The 18,465-nt window shown below is 41.6% G+C and overlaps 1 protein-coding gene across 1 annotated transcript in view; it reads left to right on the top strand.

Annotated features, from left to right (window-relative positions):
• The first annotated feature begins 6,777 nt into the window (after nucleotides 1-6,777).
• The window catches only part of crispld1a (cysteine-rich secretory protein LCCL domain containing 1a), a 15,521-nt gene continuing 3,833 nt past the window's right edge, over nucleotides 6,778-18,465 (top strand). Inside the window, exons 1-12 of the mRNA XM_035652696.1 lie at nucleotides 6,778-7,058; nucleotides 7,618-7,990; nucleotides 14,569-14,687; nucleotides 16,026-16,158; nucleotides 16,244-16,359; nucleotides 16,564-16,664; nucleotides 16,755-16,946; nucleotides 17,630-17,690; nucleotides 17,770-17,836; nucleotides 18,016-18,146; nucleotides 18,250-18,293; nucleotides 18,397-18,465. The exon at nucleotides 18,397-18,465 is cut by the window's right edge and continues 1 nt beyond it. Of these exons, the coding sequence (XP_035508589.1) occupies nucleotides 7,730-7,990; nucleotides 14,569-14,687; nucleotides 16,026-16,158; nucleotides 16,244-16,359; nucleotides 16,564-16,664; nucleotides 16,755-16,946; nucleotides 17,630-17,690; nucleotides 17,770-17,836; nucleotides 18,016-18,146; nucleotides 18,250-18,293; nucleotides 18,397-18,465 (1,294 nt within the window). The 5' untranslated portion in view covers nucleotides 6,778-7,058; nucleotides 7,618-7,729. The remainder of the gene's footprint in view (nucleotides 7,059-7,617; nucleotides 7,991-14,568; nucleotides 14,688-16,025; nucleotides 16,159-16,243; nucleotides 16,360-16,563; nucleotides 16,665-16,754; nucleotides 16,947-17,629; nucleotides 17,691-17,769; nucleotides 17,837-18,015; nucleotides 18,147-18,249; nucleotides 18,294-18,396) is intronic.

The raw sequence follows: 18,465 nt of genomic DNA, 5'->3' as shown, positions 1-18,465 counted from the left end.
TGAAAAAGATTAAATATAATATAATAATACAATTATTAGATATTTATATGTATAATGACATTTAATAGACAGAAATTCCATCAGACATACAGTATGTTACCTGTGTTATAATCATAATTATTATGACTGCACAGAAAACGTCAGCTATATAACGAATATAACTTTTAAACTAATGAGTCTTGCTGTATTTGTATCTCTGATACCTATGTGCTTAGGTCAGGCGGGAGTATGTTGACATATGTGTTTCCCAGAGACTGATGTCAGCTAGTTGAAGCATGTTTTGGGATCTCCTCAAATGTTGGTATGTACATGTTAAAACCCCTTTGCTACCATAAATCTCTCGGGGCAGCAGAGTTAACTGCAGGGCACAGTTTTGCACTCCTTTTGAGTTGGGTGCCCTTACTTCAAACAAGGAGTAAAAAATAAAGCGTTTCAGGTACACAAATCATTTGTGGTGTCTCAGGTGTCTATTTTGGTCTATAATACTATTTATTTAGGATGGTGACGCCATAACATGTGGGAGAATGTTTCATTTCTCCCAGGCTTTTCATGGTTGAATTTACACATACTCCCTGCGCTAGCAACACAAGCAAGCAGTGTTTCACGCAATCAGCCACAATGAAATAAGACACCTTTTCAGTTTGAGCTGAATGGCTTATGTTATGGTCACTTTTTCTCGTCTAGTGACTTTTCCTTGGAAAAGTAAGCTCCTCACATGGTCTAGTAAAATATAAATAAAGCATATCTGGCATACCTCAGCATAGATTTTCCATTTTATGACGAAGGACATAAGCTGGTCTTATGTCATAAAACTGTATAGTCTATATTCGCCTTATGTGACATTTAAAAGTAATCACATGTTGTCGACCCAACATGTCAGACCCTGGTGCTGTTATCCTCCGCCACAGTGGCTATTAGAATAAATCTACAGTATCTCCAGCCCTAAGACAGACTAGACTTGACCCTTCTGGTTTAGTCTGAGAACATAAACTGAGGCAAAGGTGGCCTGTGTTCTATGTTTGCCCTCCGTATCCTACTGTAGTCTTTGTCTTGGACGGGGCCACGGTAGCCTCCTTGCGGGGCCTAGCAGGGACTTCAGACGAGCGACATCCTGCAGCTGCAAGATGTGGGCCAAAATCAATGTCCTCTCAGGAGCAGAGCGCTGGGAAAGTGCTGCATGATCAGATGGGCTTCCCTTCTTTGCTCTAAACTCTCTTTTATACCTGTAGTGAAAAGGCTCACAGAGGCTTTGATGCTTATACTGACTGATACAGAACATTGACCTCTTTGCGCTTATGATGTGTTTTAACCTTACTTCTGATGGGATATTCGGTAAAAACACAAGCATTTCACAAAGTCTCGTTTTTTTATTATCCCAACTCATAAAAACAACCCTAGCAGTTCATTTTCATATCTCAATCAAAGTGAAAATGACATCCTACTATATGTGGCGAACCAATCCACATATCAAATCCAAGGAATTGCATGATAATTGCATTCTTTCAAGAAGATGATATTAGATGACATTAGACTAAACTGTTTTTGGCATTATTGTGAAATTTCTTGGTTTCAACTGGTTTGCACCACAATCAGGAGTTCATGAACATTCAGCACAGAGAGGCAAAACACACTATGAGACAGTGTAATAGGAGTTTCTGTTAGAATTACTGGATGCACCATCAAATTTGACATAAAGCAAAGGGAATTTGGGTACCCACAATTCCCTAGCTCCCTATTCCTCTTGATGATCAGTTTACCAAAATTTCAGTCTTTTTGCTTGCTCAAGATCTTACTGTAATACTCTAGGAGATGGATGAGATTTGCCTTTGTGGTACAAAAGTGGGGAAGTTGAAATATTTTGGTTTGACATCATGAACTTTTTTTTGGTTTTCTTTTGTTTTCTTTTCTAACCTGATCCTTGGAAGAGATGCACATTGTCTGAAAGTCAAACACTGACACCTGGTGGTTAACTGCTGCTTTTTTGTGACTTTTATCCACTATGCAATGATAAACTACTGATATTTCATAGATCACAAATTAAAGATTAATGAATGCTGTCTGTATATTGTTAGTTCATGTAACATAGTGAATCTCATTCAGGCATATGTATATGTATGTATATAACTATAATATATAAGATTATAATATTCAAGACTTATGCCTCATGTTTTAGCATATGGGTGACCATATGGAAGATGTTCTGGAGGTTTTCTTCAAGTTGTGACAGACAACACTGTGGAAAACAGACAGAACTATACATGCTAAAAAATGTGGGAGACAATGGGTTGAAAGAAAAACACTTAAAGTAATTCCACCTTACCAACTACAAGAGTAAAATGCTCAGTAATTATAATCCAGTAATATAATCTAACATTTATGAGTATTATAAAGGACCAGCATGTAGGAATTAGTGGCACCTAGTGGTGAAGGTTACAGATTGCATTCATTTGTATACAGCGCAGCCAATCGTGTAGGAGAAACTACGGTGGCTGCAAAACTTTCTAGTGTTTGGTGTGTTCGTTCTGGGCTACTGTAGAAACATGGCAGTTCAAAATGATTGCCTCTGTAGATAAAAACAGCTCATTCTAAGGTAATGAAAACACGACAATTATTATTTTCAGGTGATTATACACTAATAAAAACATACCTATGAATTTTATTTTCCACTTCTGCCAATAGATCCTGCTAAATGTTACACATTGGACAATTATGAACATAGGACTTGTACTTGTAATGTGGTATTTTTTACATTGTGGTATTTGTACTTTTACCCAAATAAAGGATAATACTCTTTGTGACGTTTGAACATAAACACAATGTGCTTTTCATGGAAATTGGAAAGTGAAAGGGTGGGTGTAATAACTGCTTTGTGTCCTTCATTTCTAATCACAGAAGCTTACAAGTTAACAATACTGTGCTGTTTTCACAGATGCATTGGCATCCCTTCACCACAAGGGGGTAGAGGCAGACAGTCAAGTCAAACTGACCTGAAGTAGATATCTGAGGCAGCCTTCTGCTGAACACTGCTGATAATGTCACAAAAGCAATGATGTAGAACGTCTGCCAAATGACCTTGATGCTCTTTACTCCCATTCTCACCTCGACGCCGGTTCCAAAGCTCTGACCTCAATTCAGCTCAACCAGAACCATTAGGGAGCAATGTGCCAGATAACATGGGCCAACAAAAAGTGTTCTTCGAGAGTGTTTGTGTGGTTTTCTGTTGTGTCCAGTCCTACTGTTGTGTGGATGCGGGGTCTGGCACGCATTCTGCTGGGTTCATGGGATTTCTCGCAAGACCACATGCTGAATGGAGGAGGTACCGAATGGAGCATCTGGACCCGTGGCTTAACAATGCCTGTGTGGGTGAGATAGAAAAAGCGAAGGGGAGAAACAACAAGAAGAGAGAGAGAGAGAGACCGAGAGAGAGAGAGCAGAAGCCAAGAAATGGAAAGTGAATGTGTGTGTGAGAGAGACGCAAGGAACGTATCCCGTGGTGTGTGTGCACATGTCAGACAGAAACACACAGGTAGAGAGGAGGTCAGATAGGAAAGAAAGGAGGAATGTGAAATATTAAGACAGACAGCACAGAAGGAACCAGTAGAAAACAATAGATGCAATAAAAAAGAAGGGATGATAGAGCTGCTAACAGAAGAAGCCCAGGCATGAAATCATTTATATTGCTCCACCGCAGGCGCAAATAGTGTATATTTACTGGCAGGCATTGTAATAAACATTAATCACAGAATGTCTCGTCTGTTACAGATGGCTTGACCTAAATTACCACATTGTAAATCATAAAAATCCCTGAGCAGTTGGTAAATATTTCCTTCATCCACACAATTTCATTTTCAGAGTCGGGGTCAGAGACATGCTCTTACAGTCAGTCTTTGTGTATCTCAGCCATAACCTTAATGTAATGTAAGTCATTTCATATACCAAGCCCATAAAACTTATTTTGAGTGTTTAAAATGATTGCATGTTTTATGTATTCACTCATATATAAATGTTATGAAGGCACCAACACAACAAACACACACACACACATGCACCCTCTCACTCCTTCGCTGCCTCACCTCTCACTCTCTTACTGTCAAACAGAGACACATGTGCACTCTCTTCCTCCCTGTCACACACACACACACACACAAGCACACACACACTCCCCCAAATCTGAATGTAGAGCAACATTAATTCTATTGCAGATGAATGAGTGTTTTTGGCGGTGCTTCCCTCCTGGGAGTTGTGGGCAAAGCAACAGCGTTGCTATTTCAGCTGCGGTGTAAGAGGGGGGGAGGGGGTGGGGGTTGCCGGGCCTGACCGCAGAGAGAGGGCCGCTGCTGGAGCTGTGGCCGAGGCCCCTGCTACTGACCCAGGGAGCAGACAGTAAACCCTGGGTTTATGGAAGTTCAGAATGCGGTGGGTCCCCAATGTGAGAGCTCTTGTATCACATTCTGTACATATACAAAAGTAGGTTAGACAGCAGAGGTGCCCTGGAAGAGATGGTTTTATACACATCTATGGTCTTCTGATCTTGTGCATCTTAACTAAGCACTGTACTTAAGTACAATTCTGAAGTACTTTACTTGAGTTAAGTTACTTTATACTTCCATTTTACTACATGTCAGTGGATCATATTTGACTTTTTTACTCATTTATCTATTTAACAGTCACTGATAACTTTTTTGATTTTTGTTTTGTTTTGTAAACATAATAGTTTGAAGCCCAAACTGGTCAAATCACAGATCATCATCAGAGGGTGCCCGGTTAGCTCAGTGGNNCTGCAGCGGCCCAGAGTTCGAATCTGACCTGTGGCCCTTAGCTGCGTGTCATCCCCTTCTCTGCCCCCCTTTCCTGTCTGTCTCCGGCTGTCCTATCAAAATAAAGGCATAAAAAGCCGAAAAAAGTAAACATCAGAGAAATTTCCATGTTTCGGAGTCTAGCTTTTTCTTCTTCCATACCCGATTAATCATCTCAGGACCCCTCACATAGATCTTGTTAAACAGCAGTGGGGCCCCAACTTCTAAATTAGTAACCACTGTAAACTAACTCTACCAGCTACATCAGTTAAAGGCTATTTATGTATTGATGAATTATATTATTAAAAGTATAGTATTATTATTAGTATTAACAACCTGCCTATAATAATATTAGTCACACACAGTGATCTGTGGAATGAGTATGTCAACTTTTGACACTTTAAGTATGTTTTTTTATTTTTGTTTACTTTATGGGATTTTGAAGGCATATCACTTATATATGGAGCATTTTTACATTGAATCCAAGCCCTAGCTTCCAGTGACCATGTTTAATCTGAAACATGACAGAGTATGAATCTTACAAAGCTCAAATATGTCCATAACTAAGCATCAAGACTGCCCATCCAGTCCCTGAATCACCTGATGGGTAAGGGCTAAGGGCATAAAAAAAACCATGAAAACATTAGGGAGTCATGGAAACAAGGGGATTTACGGACAAAGACAGAGAAAATCACTGCCAGCACATGGTCAGCTTGGCCAGCTTTGGGTTTATTATGTTTGTCAGGTAAAACACAAGAAGATTGTGTCTCCCCCTGTGGAAAGTAAGTCTGTACAGGGGGCAAACACACAGAGACCTGGTGATTAGCTACTGTTTCCACATGTGCCACAGCTACCAGTGAAAATGACCAGATGACAAAAGACAAAACCTGCCTGTTTCCATTATGGAATTTGCACTGTGTTGCGGCGCGAGGGGAAACGGTGACGACAAGTTCAGGGTTTGGAATTAACAGAGAGTTGGTTTGTGTTTTAATCCCCCCAAGGAGTCACCTGTGAACAGTTAGACTCGGGAGAATGGGGCCACTTTTGCTGCCAGGCCCCACAGAGGAGGCAGATCTGGTTTAAATTATTGTATTTTTGACCAAAGCCAGTTACCAGGTAAGAGGGCAACAGTCAGCCATCAACCTTTAAGTCTACATTCTGAGGATGCAGCGATGGAATGTACATTTTGCTCAAGTACTCTCCTTAAGAGGAAATTGAGGTGTTTGTACTTCACTTTAACTCTTTATTTGGACTAAATCTCAGAGGGAAATCTTGTGCTTTTTAGTTTACTACAGACACAATAATCACCAGATCAATCTATAATGAAACTGATCAGTCCAATACAAAATAGTTCAAAATGAGCTACAGTAAAATCCTGCTTTTACACTAATGCACGAGTAATAATCTATATAATCTATAGCCTAATAGTGTCACAGTCACTTTTAATACTTTAAGTACATTTTCCTGATTATACTTACACACTTTTTTATTTTTTCTTGCAATTTTCAATCACTGATTTTTACTTTTCACAGTGTGGCATTAGCACAAAGGATGCAAATACTTCCTCAACCATTGTGAGTATGAACCATTACCAAAGGAATAACCTAAATTATATATAAGATGCAAATATCATTGGAAAAGTCTTATAATACTTAAGATAAACAAAAATCTGGAGGAATATTTTAACATAGAGTTAGTTATAGTTATATAGTTATATAGTTATAGTTGTCTGGTTTTGCTGGGGAATAGAGACTTTCTGTGACTTTTTAAAACTTGCTGAGCATAACATGGGAGAAAGAAAACCTCCTGCTTACATTATAGGCTACTGTATACACGCACGACCCCGGACGCGCACAGAGGTCTTGGCATGAACCGAGGGGGCCGTTTCCAACCTTTTTGGGGAGGCGGGGTCAGGGGCGGCTCTCTCTAAGCGCAGCCAAGTTGAGGATAAAATGTGGATAAGTGATGCTTTAGCGGCTTTGGCGCAAGAATCCCGCAAGAAGAAAGAGCCACTCTCCTTTTTTCCAACCTGATGAGAACGGAGTGAAGCCGAAAGCATTTTCAAGTCTTTGATTTAGGTCATATGGCAGCCAGCGACAGCCATCACCGCTCCACCTGAGCTCTGCAACTTTACTTTGAAGGCGGATTTTCTTCCTTCTTCTTCTTCTTCTTCTTCTTCTTCTTGCCGCTCAAGTTTTTCCTCACAGCCAGATCTCTGTCAGGGAGCGCAAGGAGGCAGGGCTGCGTTCCAATTCATTAAAGGTAAATTATTTCCAAAAAGTCTACATTAAATCAAACACTCCATTTCTATTTCAACATGCATTACTCTTCACATTTTTCCATTAAGTATTGGCACATTTAATCAGCCTCTGTCAGCATTGTAGCATGCATACCAAAGAGTTCAACTCAAAGTATATGTATACGTGCAGAATCGTGAATGCATTAGTTAACATTATGCATCACTCTGTGCACTTAACTACATTTATTGCAGCTGTACTGCTTAATGTGATTTGGAATGCAGTGTTTATTTTGAACAGTTCCCAAACTGTCTTTCCCTTTTTTTTTATTTAGGAAAAAAGTTGTAAAATCTTCAAGGAAGTTCTATAATCCACACTTTCACTAGTCATCCCACAGTCTGCCTGCTTACCCCCAGTGAACCCCATTAGGTTACCATGCAGCAGACAGAAGTGTCTGCGGGCCAATGCACTGTCCTCACCAAGTTCAATATTGACTCAAGTTATTCAGCAAATTTGATACAGAGCACCAGTTCCAGTCCTTCCAATAATCCTGTTTTGCTCTCTGCTCTCGGCTCCTCTGCCAGCTCACATTGTAGACGGAGAAGGGTGTCTTTCTGTGCTGGCCCGGACCTCGTTTCAACCCCTAAACGTCCTGCCTGAGTTTGTGAGGATCACCACCATCACCACTTTACCAGGATGAGGCATGTATCTCCGCACTGGCTGAGGGACGTGTCCCTGCTCCTGCTGCTCCAGACCGCAACCTCCATGGTGATGCTTTCAAACTCCACAGGCTGGGAGCGGATCCTGGACAAGTATCTGGATGAGAAGGGGGATTGGTGGGAGGCCAAGCAGAGGGGGAAGAGGGCCATTACCGACAGTGACGCTCAGCTCATCCTGGATCTTCACAACAAGCTCAGAGGCCAGGTTTATCCTCCCGCTTCTAACATGGAGTACATGGTAGGTGGACTGAGGATTCCCATGAAATGCCTTTACGCTTTACACAGTTTATATTTATTGAAACAGTTTGACCCCATTCTGAACTCCCCAAGAGTCTTGTACACTTGCGGACCATATAGCTTAGTCAACTGACCCAGTCACCAGACCAGCTGGCATTTGTCCCACTTGGCTCATGCACGAGCAGCAAGCCAGCATCTAAGCACCTTCACACCCCTCCCACCTCCACACAAACACACAAGTCTGTACCCATGTGACTTTGATTGTTTTGCCAGAAGAGAAGAATTCCACCAACTTGCCAATGATCACATTACTACTGGGTTTTTTTTTAACTTGCGCTAAGAGATTTGTTTGACTTTATCCTTTGGCCATCACATGCGTGTACAGTGCCAGATCACTTTTCACAGTGCAATTAGAATCAGAGCACGGCACCAGGGCTTGTTTTACCAGCTGTCTACCCCCCACTGAACACACACATACACGCACAGGCACACCACACCTTTTGAAAGCCTTGCGCTCCACAGATCTGGAACTTTTCCAAGCACACTACATATGTAGGCACTGCTTGACCGCCACAGAGCATTGCCACCAACAGCACTTAGGAAGGTTAAAAATCAATACAGTGTGCAGGAGGTAATGAGGTTTTATCATCCTTTCATCTCCGCTTAAAGAGCTACAGAACAAAAGGCAGTATTATTCTGTGGTAAAGGCAAATAAACAGTTCCTGCTGGGGGCAATTGCTGGACTGTGTAATTGTATAATTGAGAGGTTGGACTTGAGGACCCCTTGTGTGTGTGTACATGTACGTGTGTGAAAGCACCACTCTGCCTGGCAGGCTTCTGGTTGAGGCACACTCTAGTGGAGAAATGCTGAGCCAGCAGCGCACAGCTCCTTTCTACTGTCTCCTGTTACAGTTGGCTGGTTTTTTTAGCTTCAGGGGCACCCAGGGGTGAAATATGGAGAGGCATGCAACAAGAGGACGTGAGTTGAGAGGAAGAGCGCAAAAGCTAGCAAGGAATACAGCAGGTTAATAAAAATAGAGGTGCAAGCTGCGATAGAGGAGATTTGCACACAGAAAGGAGAGCAAATGAGAGGCACATGGAAAGACAGAAAAAAGCAGAAGAGGTGTCAAAATAATTGAAAAGAAAATAAGACTGAGGCAAGAGGAAATGAGAAAAGAGAGATGGACACATTTGGAAAGGGCACAAAGTAAAAAGACAATGACTTGTAAGGATATGCACTGACATTTTATTTGCAGTTCCGTAGATCTTAATATCTTCCAGGCAAGAAACTGATCAGGTCACATGTAAAAGTGGATTTTCAGTGATTTTTCTGTGCTTTATTTGGAAAAGGGCTCCATATTTCTCAGATTTTCCTGCTGTCTGTGTTGAACTGCTGTCACCTTTCAGAAACCTCACAGCTTCACTGTACTGGAAGACTTCATAGACATGCTCCCCTGCTCTCCCTACACACTCATGCATGCAGAAGCACACACACACAGACTCACGCAGATATCCATGCGCCCATACATAGCCATTTGCCCATCAGCTCCGTTATTGTCTGCCATTGTATCAAACTACACCCCGGCTGACCCTCTGTTGCAATCATCACAGAAACTCACCGATAACATCAATTCAAATCCCTCTCGTTCCTCCCCCTTCATCTGTTTCCTTTTCTTGCCCTCTCTCTCTTTGCCTACCTCTCTCTTATCCCTGTGGCTCCGTTCCCATTCTGTCATTATTCGACACAGAGGCCCAAAAAATTCCCCGGATAAGCATTCACACTCCATAGCGATCTACAAAGCTTCAATGCACCTTCAGTAGGGCGACAGCAGTTCTGCCTCTCACTCAAATGTTGACCCACAGGTATAAACAGAGGAGTGTCAGTATTTGAAGCGCTGCAAGACAAACAGATGGCATCATGGTAGAAAGGGCCCCACCTGCCTTGATGTTTAACTTGGCTTTGCTGGGCTGCACTCAGGTCTGAGGTGGTGGTGATGTTAGTGGTTTAAGATAAAGCCATATTGACTAACGTCTGTTCGGGACGCGTCAGAGTTGTGCCATTTTAAGTCATTGTCGAATTATGTGGCCCTGCCAGTAAGACGATAATTAAGGTCTAGACTAATAAATTTGCCTTGAATTAACTTTACCTAAGATATTTAATCATGATAATGTAGATAAGCATGTGGGACAGTATTTAGACAGCTTCAATGTTAGGGGAAAAAAATATTTAGATGAAAACAATAGCCAAACACATGAAATTAAGTCAATTCAATTAAAGTCAGACTCCAGTGCCTCTCCTGTAGATTACCTCAGAGTTCACTCTGTTTTGGGGTTTTCCTCCAGGTCTGGTTAGCTGGTTACACCTAGCAAACATTTAAAGGGAAAGAAAGTTCACTAGCTTCTCTACAAGTAAAGAGCAGCAGATGAATACCATAGTATGAAAAAAAAAAGCTGATTCTCCCAAATCACTTACTGTAGCTAAGAGTGTTCCAACCAAGGTCACGCTCCAGTGGAGCCAGAAACATTATCCCAAAATAGCAGAGATGTCACCCTAATGTCACAAAGCTGGAGACTCTCTGGGCCTCACCTGCACAGGCTGTATCCTGTCCACGAATATCACAAACAGAAGAGGCAACAAGGTGTACCCTTGTGGGAGTCCACAACCTGCTTGATGTAAAGCCAAGAATGTAAACATAACTCTTTGCAATAGCACCTTCACGAATACTTCAGGAAACATGGTCATAAAACTTTGCACGACACAAAACATATGTAGATCGAATTAGCAAATTCCAATGATCCCACAAAAGCTTAATGAGGACGATGCCCTCAACCTGAGGCTTAACGCTATTTTCTTCTTTGCTTGTCCTTCACTACCGGAAAACACCTTCTGATTCCAGAAGTGAAGGTGTGCCAAGGACATACCCCTGTTTGGCATATATCAAATTAGTCCTGTCCAGATGGAAATGTCTTTTAGATTTAGAAGTCCCTTAAAGTTTGCCTTCCATTACTGACTCACCAACTTTCTCTAAAACCTCTGTAGGGACACTCGAAAGTCATCCTTTGTAGCAAGCTCTCCCATACCTGGGTTTTCACTGCTGTGATTACTGTACTGCAGCTGCAGTCCTTTGGTCTGTTGATGATTCTGTGCTGACTCTGGAGTTGCCTGTGCCAACAAGGCTCAGAAAAGGCCTTTCTTCTTCTGCTACTTATTGCCAGTGTCCAGACTGCTTTAGTGCAGCTGTGCTCTGGAGGAGGTTATATTTTGGTAGCTGATTGGCTGATATTTACTGGTTGTATATTATTGATAATAGAAATGTGACTATTGTTCTTACAGTCCCTCCAGGAAGTTGCACTGTTGCAAGTGCAACAATTAGCACAAATTTAACTAATCCCCACAAATTCTGCTTGAACAATCATTGTAGTTGCCTACGAGTTTCACCAACAATAGCAGTCCCCCAAATAAAACATTGAGCCATACGTCACCAACTACTAGCGATTAATTATTTTTGCGATTTTTGCTTTCTCCTATAATTTCCTTTCAAAACTATGCCTAAAAACATTGCAACACGCAAAAAACTTCTGTGAAATCACTCATTTTAGGCCACAACAATCCCCCACCTAAAAAAACCTGCAGAATACTGGACTATACTGTTATTATATCCAAGATATAAAACCCAATATCAGACCAAATCAAAATATCAGGCTGACCCCTTGTGTGGCTCACTTATGATGCCCATTAAGTGAGACAGCTTCCTGTTCACGTCAAGCCTAATTGGCTATGCTGTTCTATGTTCCTGTTATAACATGATAATGGTAGATAATGGTATTCACTGGTTGACAAAATCCAGACAATGGTCTGCCCCAGGAGCTCTGATGTTAGTTGATATGGGCTGGAATGCACTGCATGAAACACTCTATACTTTATATTGCTATGGGAAATTAAAGTAGTAGTTTGGGCAGACAATTTGACATACACACACATTTTCTTTACTATTGATCACTCTTCCTACCTACCTGCTGCTCTCATACCATCTTATCGCCTCTTGTCCTCTATTGTCTGACAGGTTTTTTATTTAACTTCTCTACTTTTTTCTCAAACTTAACTTTCTCCAATACCCATATCTTCCTTTTTTAGTATTTCTCTGCATGCACCATTGATTATGAACAGGAAAGCCAAACTTGCAAAGGAAGTACCCTCTGGAATGCAACCAGATGACCAAGGAAGAGAGAGAGCGAAAAAAAAAACCCGGCCGCAAATGAAGTGTTAAATGAAATACACAATGCCGTGTGCACAGCGGTGAAAGACTTTAGCAGGGGAGGTGTTTTTCTTTACGGGCCCCAGCAGAAGTGCGGCCAGGGTGGGTGGTGGGTGAGAGGCTGGGGTCTTGGTTACGAGCCCTCCCCTGCTGGGCTAACTGTGCAAACAACGGCATCTTGACAAGCCGGCTGTACTCTGTACCAGATTCAACAGCTGAAAAATATGTGTCTCGGTCGACACTTTCTGAGCCTGCTTTCTCTGCAGCACTTTCTCTGCAAGTTTGGGGACGATGGAACGAGTTCCTTAGCTGGAAGTTGCTGCTTGTATTTATTAATATAGAGGACATGCTTCAAGAGCATCGCAAATCATGTCTTTGTGATAGAAACTATGAAGAGTTTTGGTCATTTTTGGCTTGGAAGCTACAGTAGTTGTGGCCACAGCTAAACGTTTTGTGACCCATAACCATTCATTAATGGTCAAAAACATTGTGTTGACCCCGCTCAAGTAGAGACCGTCCAATGTGCTGTGGCTTACAGATCGTTTGGCACTTACCACAGCTCAATGCAATGTGTTTCAGTCTGCTTATCAGTGTACACATTGATTATTTTTTCGTGCAAGGAGGTCACTTGTCAAGAAAAATCGAAGGGGAAAATGACGTAGATGGAAAACAAGGTTGAGCGGCTTCTTTCTGCACTTTTCCACTGCTGACGATGACCAGGCTAAAATCTCCTCAGTGTTTCTGTTTGTAGCCTATTATGCTGGCAAAGGGGGATAACCAGGCATTACAAAACAGATATGACAATACTGACATTTATTTGCAACTCACTGCCAACAGAGGTAATTTGTGAGCAGAGATAGAGTTTCAGGTAAACAAATTCTCATTCCTGTTTTAGCCCTAGCTCTGTCAGTCATCATTTGGCCCTTTTGTGCAAGACAGACCACAGGCTACAGGCTAAACTACAGATGAGGTTGCTATAACACTGCTACGCTCTCCCTCTTTGCAGGTGTAGAGATGAATGAAACACATACTCCACACCTCCAACCGTTTATTTGTTCTGTATGCCAGTTATGTAACATTTCTACAAGGCTTTGTGTTGAAATCTGACATAACACGTGTGCAATCATATAAGAGCTAGCCAATATTACCATCCATGGCGGTGTTGATTTAAATAAATACGTCCTCTCAACAGCCGCTAGGACTTCCCAGAAAGAGCTGAAGAAAACTGCTTAGAGTTCAGAGTTAATTTGCAGCACTGCCAGACATCCTGTTGTTAGGTAGGTGTGTGTTTCGAGAGTAATGCAGAGAGCAGCAGTTGTTTCTGGTGGGACTGAAAGTGGGTGACGGACGATTGCGGAGGAAGGTGGTGGAAGTGGGGGGAGTTATTTTAGTGTCTGTTATTGGATGAGATTTCAGTGAGCGTAAGCTATGACTTCCAGGGCCCAACGTGTGAAATGTGAAAACTTCTGACACCTCTGCTGTTATACTAATGCATGTGCTCACACACACACAGACACACATGTATGCACACACACGCACGTAAACTAATTGACTTTCTTGTAGAAACCTGTTACTTTAGATATCCCACGCTGAAGGTGAAAGTGAAGGTGTGCAATTAAAGGAACATACAGTGTCCTTCAGAGGAATTACAGCTGGTGTTATTCTAACTTTTTTTATGGTAGAATCTAGGTCAGCAGAGAGGAAGGACACTCTTTGCATTCCCAGAAAACCCCAGAATGGGAATATGATCCCTTAGTATCCAACCAGAGCCAAACTTAACTGAGGGCAATTCAGAGAGAGGTAAAGTGAAACAAAAGCTTTCACCCAGACATCTCACTAGAGACATATGGAAGGTATTACTTAAGGAAAAACAGCTTTTGCATTTTTTGAATAACACCCAATCTTACGGGAAAACCCATCTGGGGAAAGTCAGCTGAGCAACAGTAAGAAAGTCCAAATGCTCTTTATACAGCAGCAGCAACACGCCAACATAGTCCTGCATTTAGTGCAGAGATTAATGCACTTACGCAGCCATAACAGCTCCTAGTCCTTATGACTTATCATAACATATGATAACTAATCCTCATTCCGTGTGTGTTTGAATACCACCTCACATCACATCATTGACAGCTGAACTAACCCTGCAACGCAATGAATATCTCCAGTCACTAGCTGTTCTATGACCTGACATTGCTACATATTACGGCTCATTAGTAGCAATACAAGTGGCTTTGTGTTGCACTGGATTGGTTTATTTCCACTTCTTATAACATATAATCCAGAAAATTACTTCATGCTGGTTTCCATCTCATCTCCTGTGCAGGCCTGGGACACCGAGTTGGAGCGTACAGCAGAAGAGTGGGCAGAAACCTGTCTGTGGGAGCACGGTCCTGCAGGTTTACTGCCACAAATTGGACAGAACCTGGGAGCACACTGGGGAAGGTAAACAATAAATGAGTACACACAGTTTCTGCATAAATAGGCTTACTTAATTAAAGACTGAGGGTAAAAACTGAGCTGCTGAAAACATTTAAGATCTCAGCATCTGACAGGATGATTGCGGCCTTTTCTTTAATGCAGTTGGAAGAAAGAAAAAGTACATTTACTCAAATACTGTACTTAAAATTGCACTGTAAAAGTTTTGTATGTTAAATTTTGAGGTACTTGTACTTATACTTAGGTTACTTTATACATCTACTCCACCACTTTTAGCACCACAAGTATTGTACTTTGTATTTCACTACATGTATTTAACAGTTACAGTTATTTTTCAGATTCAGATTTTACATAAAAAAACTGAAGTTAGAATTGTCTTAAAGATTAAACCCCTTTTAAAAAACTGTGTCTGGTTAGGGTCTCACATTTCCGATGTTTGTGAGTTGTTCTCCTCTGAAGTTGTTTCGCAGAATTGGGTTTTTATTCTTTCCTGTCCCTGTAATCATCTCTTTATCTTATTATTTTAGTGAACTTTAGTTTAGCACAACTGCTAGCTGTACTGCAATGGCAAGTGAAATCACACACAATACAGACAGTACATGTGTTCATTTGCTTGTTCATTTGTTCACTCAGTCCCCCATGGAGCGCCTAAGAACCATACTGCTTTACATAAGAGACTCTTGTTCCACATCTAATCAGATCACTCCACAGTCAAGATGTCCATTTGATTCTAATAAGATTAACTAGGGACACCTGGTGCCAAATCAGTGTCAAACCTTGGTTTACTGCAGTTTAGTCAAAGAGCACAAATGTTTGATTAATAGCAGTCTTAACAGATGTGTTTATGTTGCTGGGGTTACCAATGGGTGCTAGCTACAGATGGTAACTTCTTTGTTGTATAGCTGAGTGTCATTTCTGTCAAAATCTTTTGATTCCTATTTATATTTTTCAGCATTCAACAAATGGTTACTTGGTTTCTAGTCTTATGATAAACGTTAGTGTACAGTGCCCTTAGCAGAGGTCTTGAGTCACTTTGTCAGGCCATATTTTGAAGTTATGACATGCTTGCTGTATGTTATCTCTTTTGCTATATTTGTATAATGTTGTGGTTTTTTAAAGAATAGAGCTACTTTGTATTGCACGAATAAAAGGACAATTAGTTAAATATATTCTAACACTTAAAGGTCACCTACTATATGGGTATTGTGTGTGCATATGGGTTCTTGAAAAAGGACTTACAGTAAGAAGAGAACAGCTTTGATGCATAATACCAACTCCTACACAGACAGAGACACAAGGTAATAGAAATGTTATTGTCACTGGTATGCTTACTCATCTCCACAGGTATCGTCCACCCACGTTCCACGTGCAGGCCTGGTATGATGAAGTGAAAGACTATTCCTTCCCTTACCCTCAGGAGTGTAACCCCTATTGCCCCTTCAGATGTTCCGGCCCAGTTTGTACTCATTATACGCAGGTAGCTAGATCTGGGTCACACCATTTTGGATGACTTAAGACTTAATATTCAGTTTTTCACAGTCTGTCTTGTGATCCTTTTGCAGCTGGTTTGGGCCACCAGCAGTCGGATAGGCTGTGCCATCAACATGTGTTACAACATGAATGTGTGGGGACAGATTTGGGCCAAAGCCGTCTATCTTGTCTGCAACTATTCACCAAAGTAAGCACATTTGTTGTGATGTTCTTTCACAGCTGCATGGCTGATATACAGGCTATTGAGTTCTTGTGTCATTTTAATGTAACAGTGTCATTTGCTGCTGATATTGAAAGTTTAGTTGAAGTTCAGAATGGTCACACACATACATTTTGCTTAAGTAGTACATGTTATGTTTAATAAGCCTTGCTTGTTATGTGACCTGAACAGGGGAAACTGGTGGGGCCATGCGCCTTACAAACACGGGACTCCGTGCTCTGCCTGTCCTCCCAGCTATGGAGGAGGTTGCAAGGACAACCTCTGCTATAAAGGTATGTGTGGGGGAAATAGAGAAAGACAGAGTTAGAAAGCCTGAGGAAAAATGTGCTTACTATGTCCTGTTTTTGTGACTTTACTTGAAGATGACAGCTCCTACCCTCCACAAGAGGAAACGGAAGAAAACAACTTCATCGAGCCGGAGGCCCCCCGTACTCCGCAAAAGCCCCGGTCTAGGGCCCCTAAGCCTGAGCCTCCCAGTCTCCCCACCCCAGCCCCCACCAAGCCCCCCACGGTGGACCTGCAGAAGAATGAAGTGGTGAACACACATCAGATGTGTAAGCTGCCATTTAACTGTTTATCCTGGATCTAGTTTCAACTTAAAATGGGAGGTGTAGGATCTGGTTTTGGGTTGGGAGGTGCAAGTGGCAAGCAGAATAGAACTTTGTTTTTTAAAAGTTGGGTCAAAACCAGATCATTTGTGAATAGCTGCCTGCTTAGTGTTAAGCAAGCAATAATGGATAACAAGCGCAAAACATAGGCCTTGACCGGAAATGTTTTTCTTGCAATTTATCTAAAATTGCCTTGATGTTCTGTAGCCTTTATCTGTCATCTCCCTGATTAACAGTGACAGTTTCTGAAGTGTACTTAATATTGCAAGTCACTCTTTGGAGCAGGGAGGGGAGGTCTATTTTAGCACGATCCCCAGAGTGTATGTTTGCTTTTGGCCGGCTGAGAGGGGTTGAGGGGTGAGAGGGGCTCACTGTGGTTTTTAAATGGCTTCCTCTCTGCAGTGCAAGGGGCCTGCACTTGTAAGCTGAGACACTTCCTCCAGTATTGCTGACCACCCTGAACCTTGTTGCAGGAATTCTTCTCTTTGGTCCTTGAAGCATCACAACAATAGTCTTCACTTGGTTTCACTCAACTTGGGCTTTTAGAAACTGGTTGTTTGCACCAGAGCAGCCAGTTCATGCATGTTGGTTCCTGCACGAGCACTGAAAGGATGTTTTATGTTTTTCAGCTCAGCTTGTGACCTGTGATACTAAGCTTCGAGATCAGTGTAAAGGAACACCATGTAATAGGTACAGTTAAGACGACATACAATAAAAACAACACGAAATGGGCTGTACATTGTCACATTATTCCTGTATTCATTTGCAGATATGAGTGCCCAGCTGGGTGCCTAGATGCTACTGGAAAAGTAGTTGGGACAGTATACTATGAAATGGTAAGTACACAAGTTGATATACAAGTCTTCAGGCTGAATAATCCAAATCATGTAGTTTGGCTGGGTGGGTTTATTCTTACATTGGTCAATTAAGTGTCCTTGAGTAAGATATCAAAGTGCTACCTGCTTACAACGCCTTTAAAGTAAATAAAGTTGTAAATAAAATGATCTTTTTGCAGCAATCCAGTGTGTGCAGAGCTGGTTTACATGCTGGTGTCATAGATAATGATGGAGGATGGATGGATGTAACAAGACAAGGCAGAAAGGACTTTTTCATCAAATCCAACAAGAACGGAGTCCAGTCTGTAGGGTGAGACAATATATTATAAACATATCACAATGAGTTGATTCTGATGATATTTGATAACAGAATATACATGTCTCGTGAATATTATGCGTTTTCCTCTTGACAGAAAATATCAAAGTGCTAATTCCTTCACAGTTTCCAGAGTAGCAGGTTAGTCTGACCCTTATTATTGACATGTAACATTTTGTATTAAATTACTCATTATAAACTGTGCTGCAACCGTGTTTGTTGACACTGAAATTATTTCCCGCAGTCAAAGCCATCACATGTGAAACCACCGTTGCACTGCTCTGTCCATACCAAAAGCCTGCAAAACATTGCC

This window comes from Morone saxatilis, unplaced genomic scaffold (genome assembly GCF_004916995.1).
Source record: "Morone saxatilis isolate NCDOM2014 unplaced genomic scaffold, NCSU_SB_2.0 Contig0, whole genome shotgun sequence".
Lineage (NCBI taxonomy): Eukaryota > Metazoa > Chordata > Actinopteri > Moronidae > Morone > Morone saxatilis.
The sequence above is the reverse complement of the archived record's forward strand: the minus strand, read 5'-3'. Positions and strand labels throughout refer to the sequence as shown.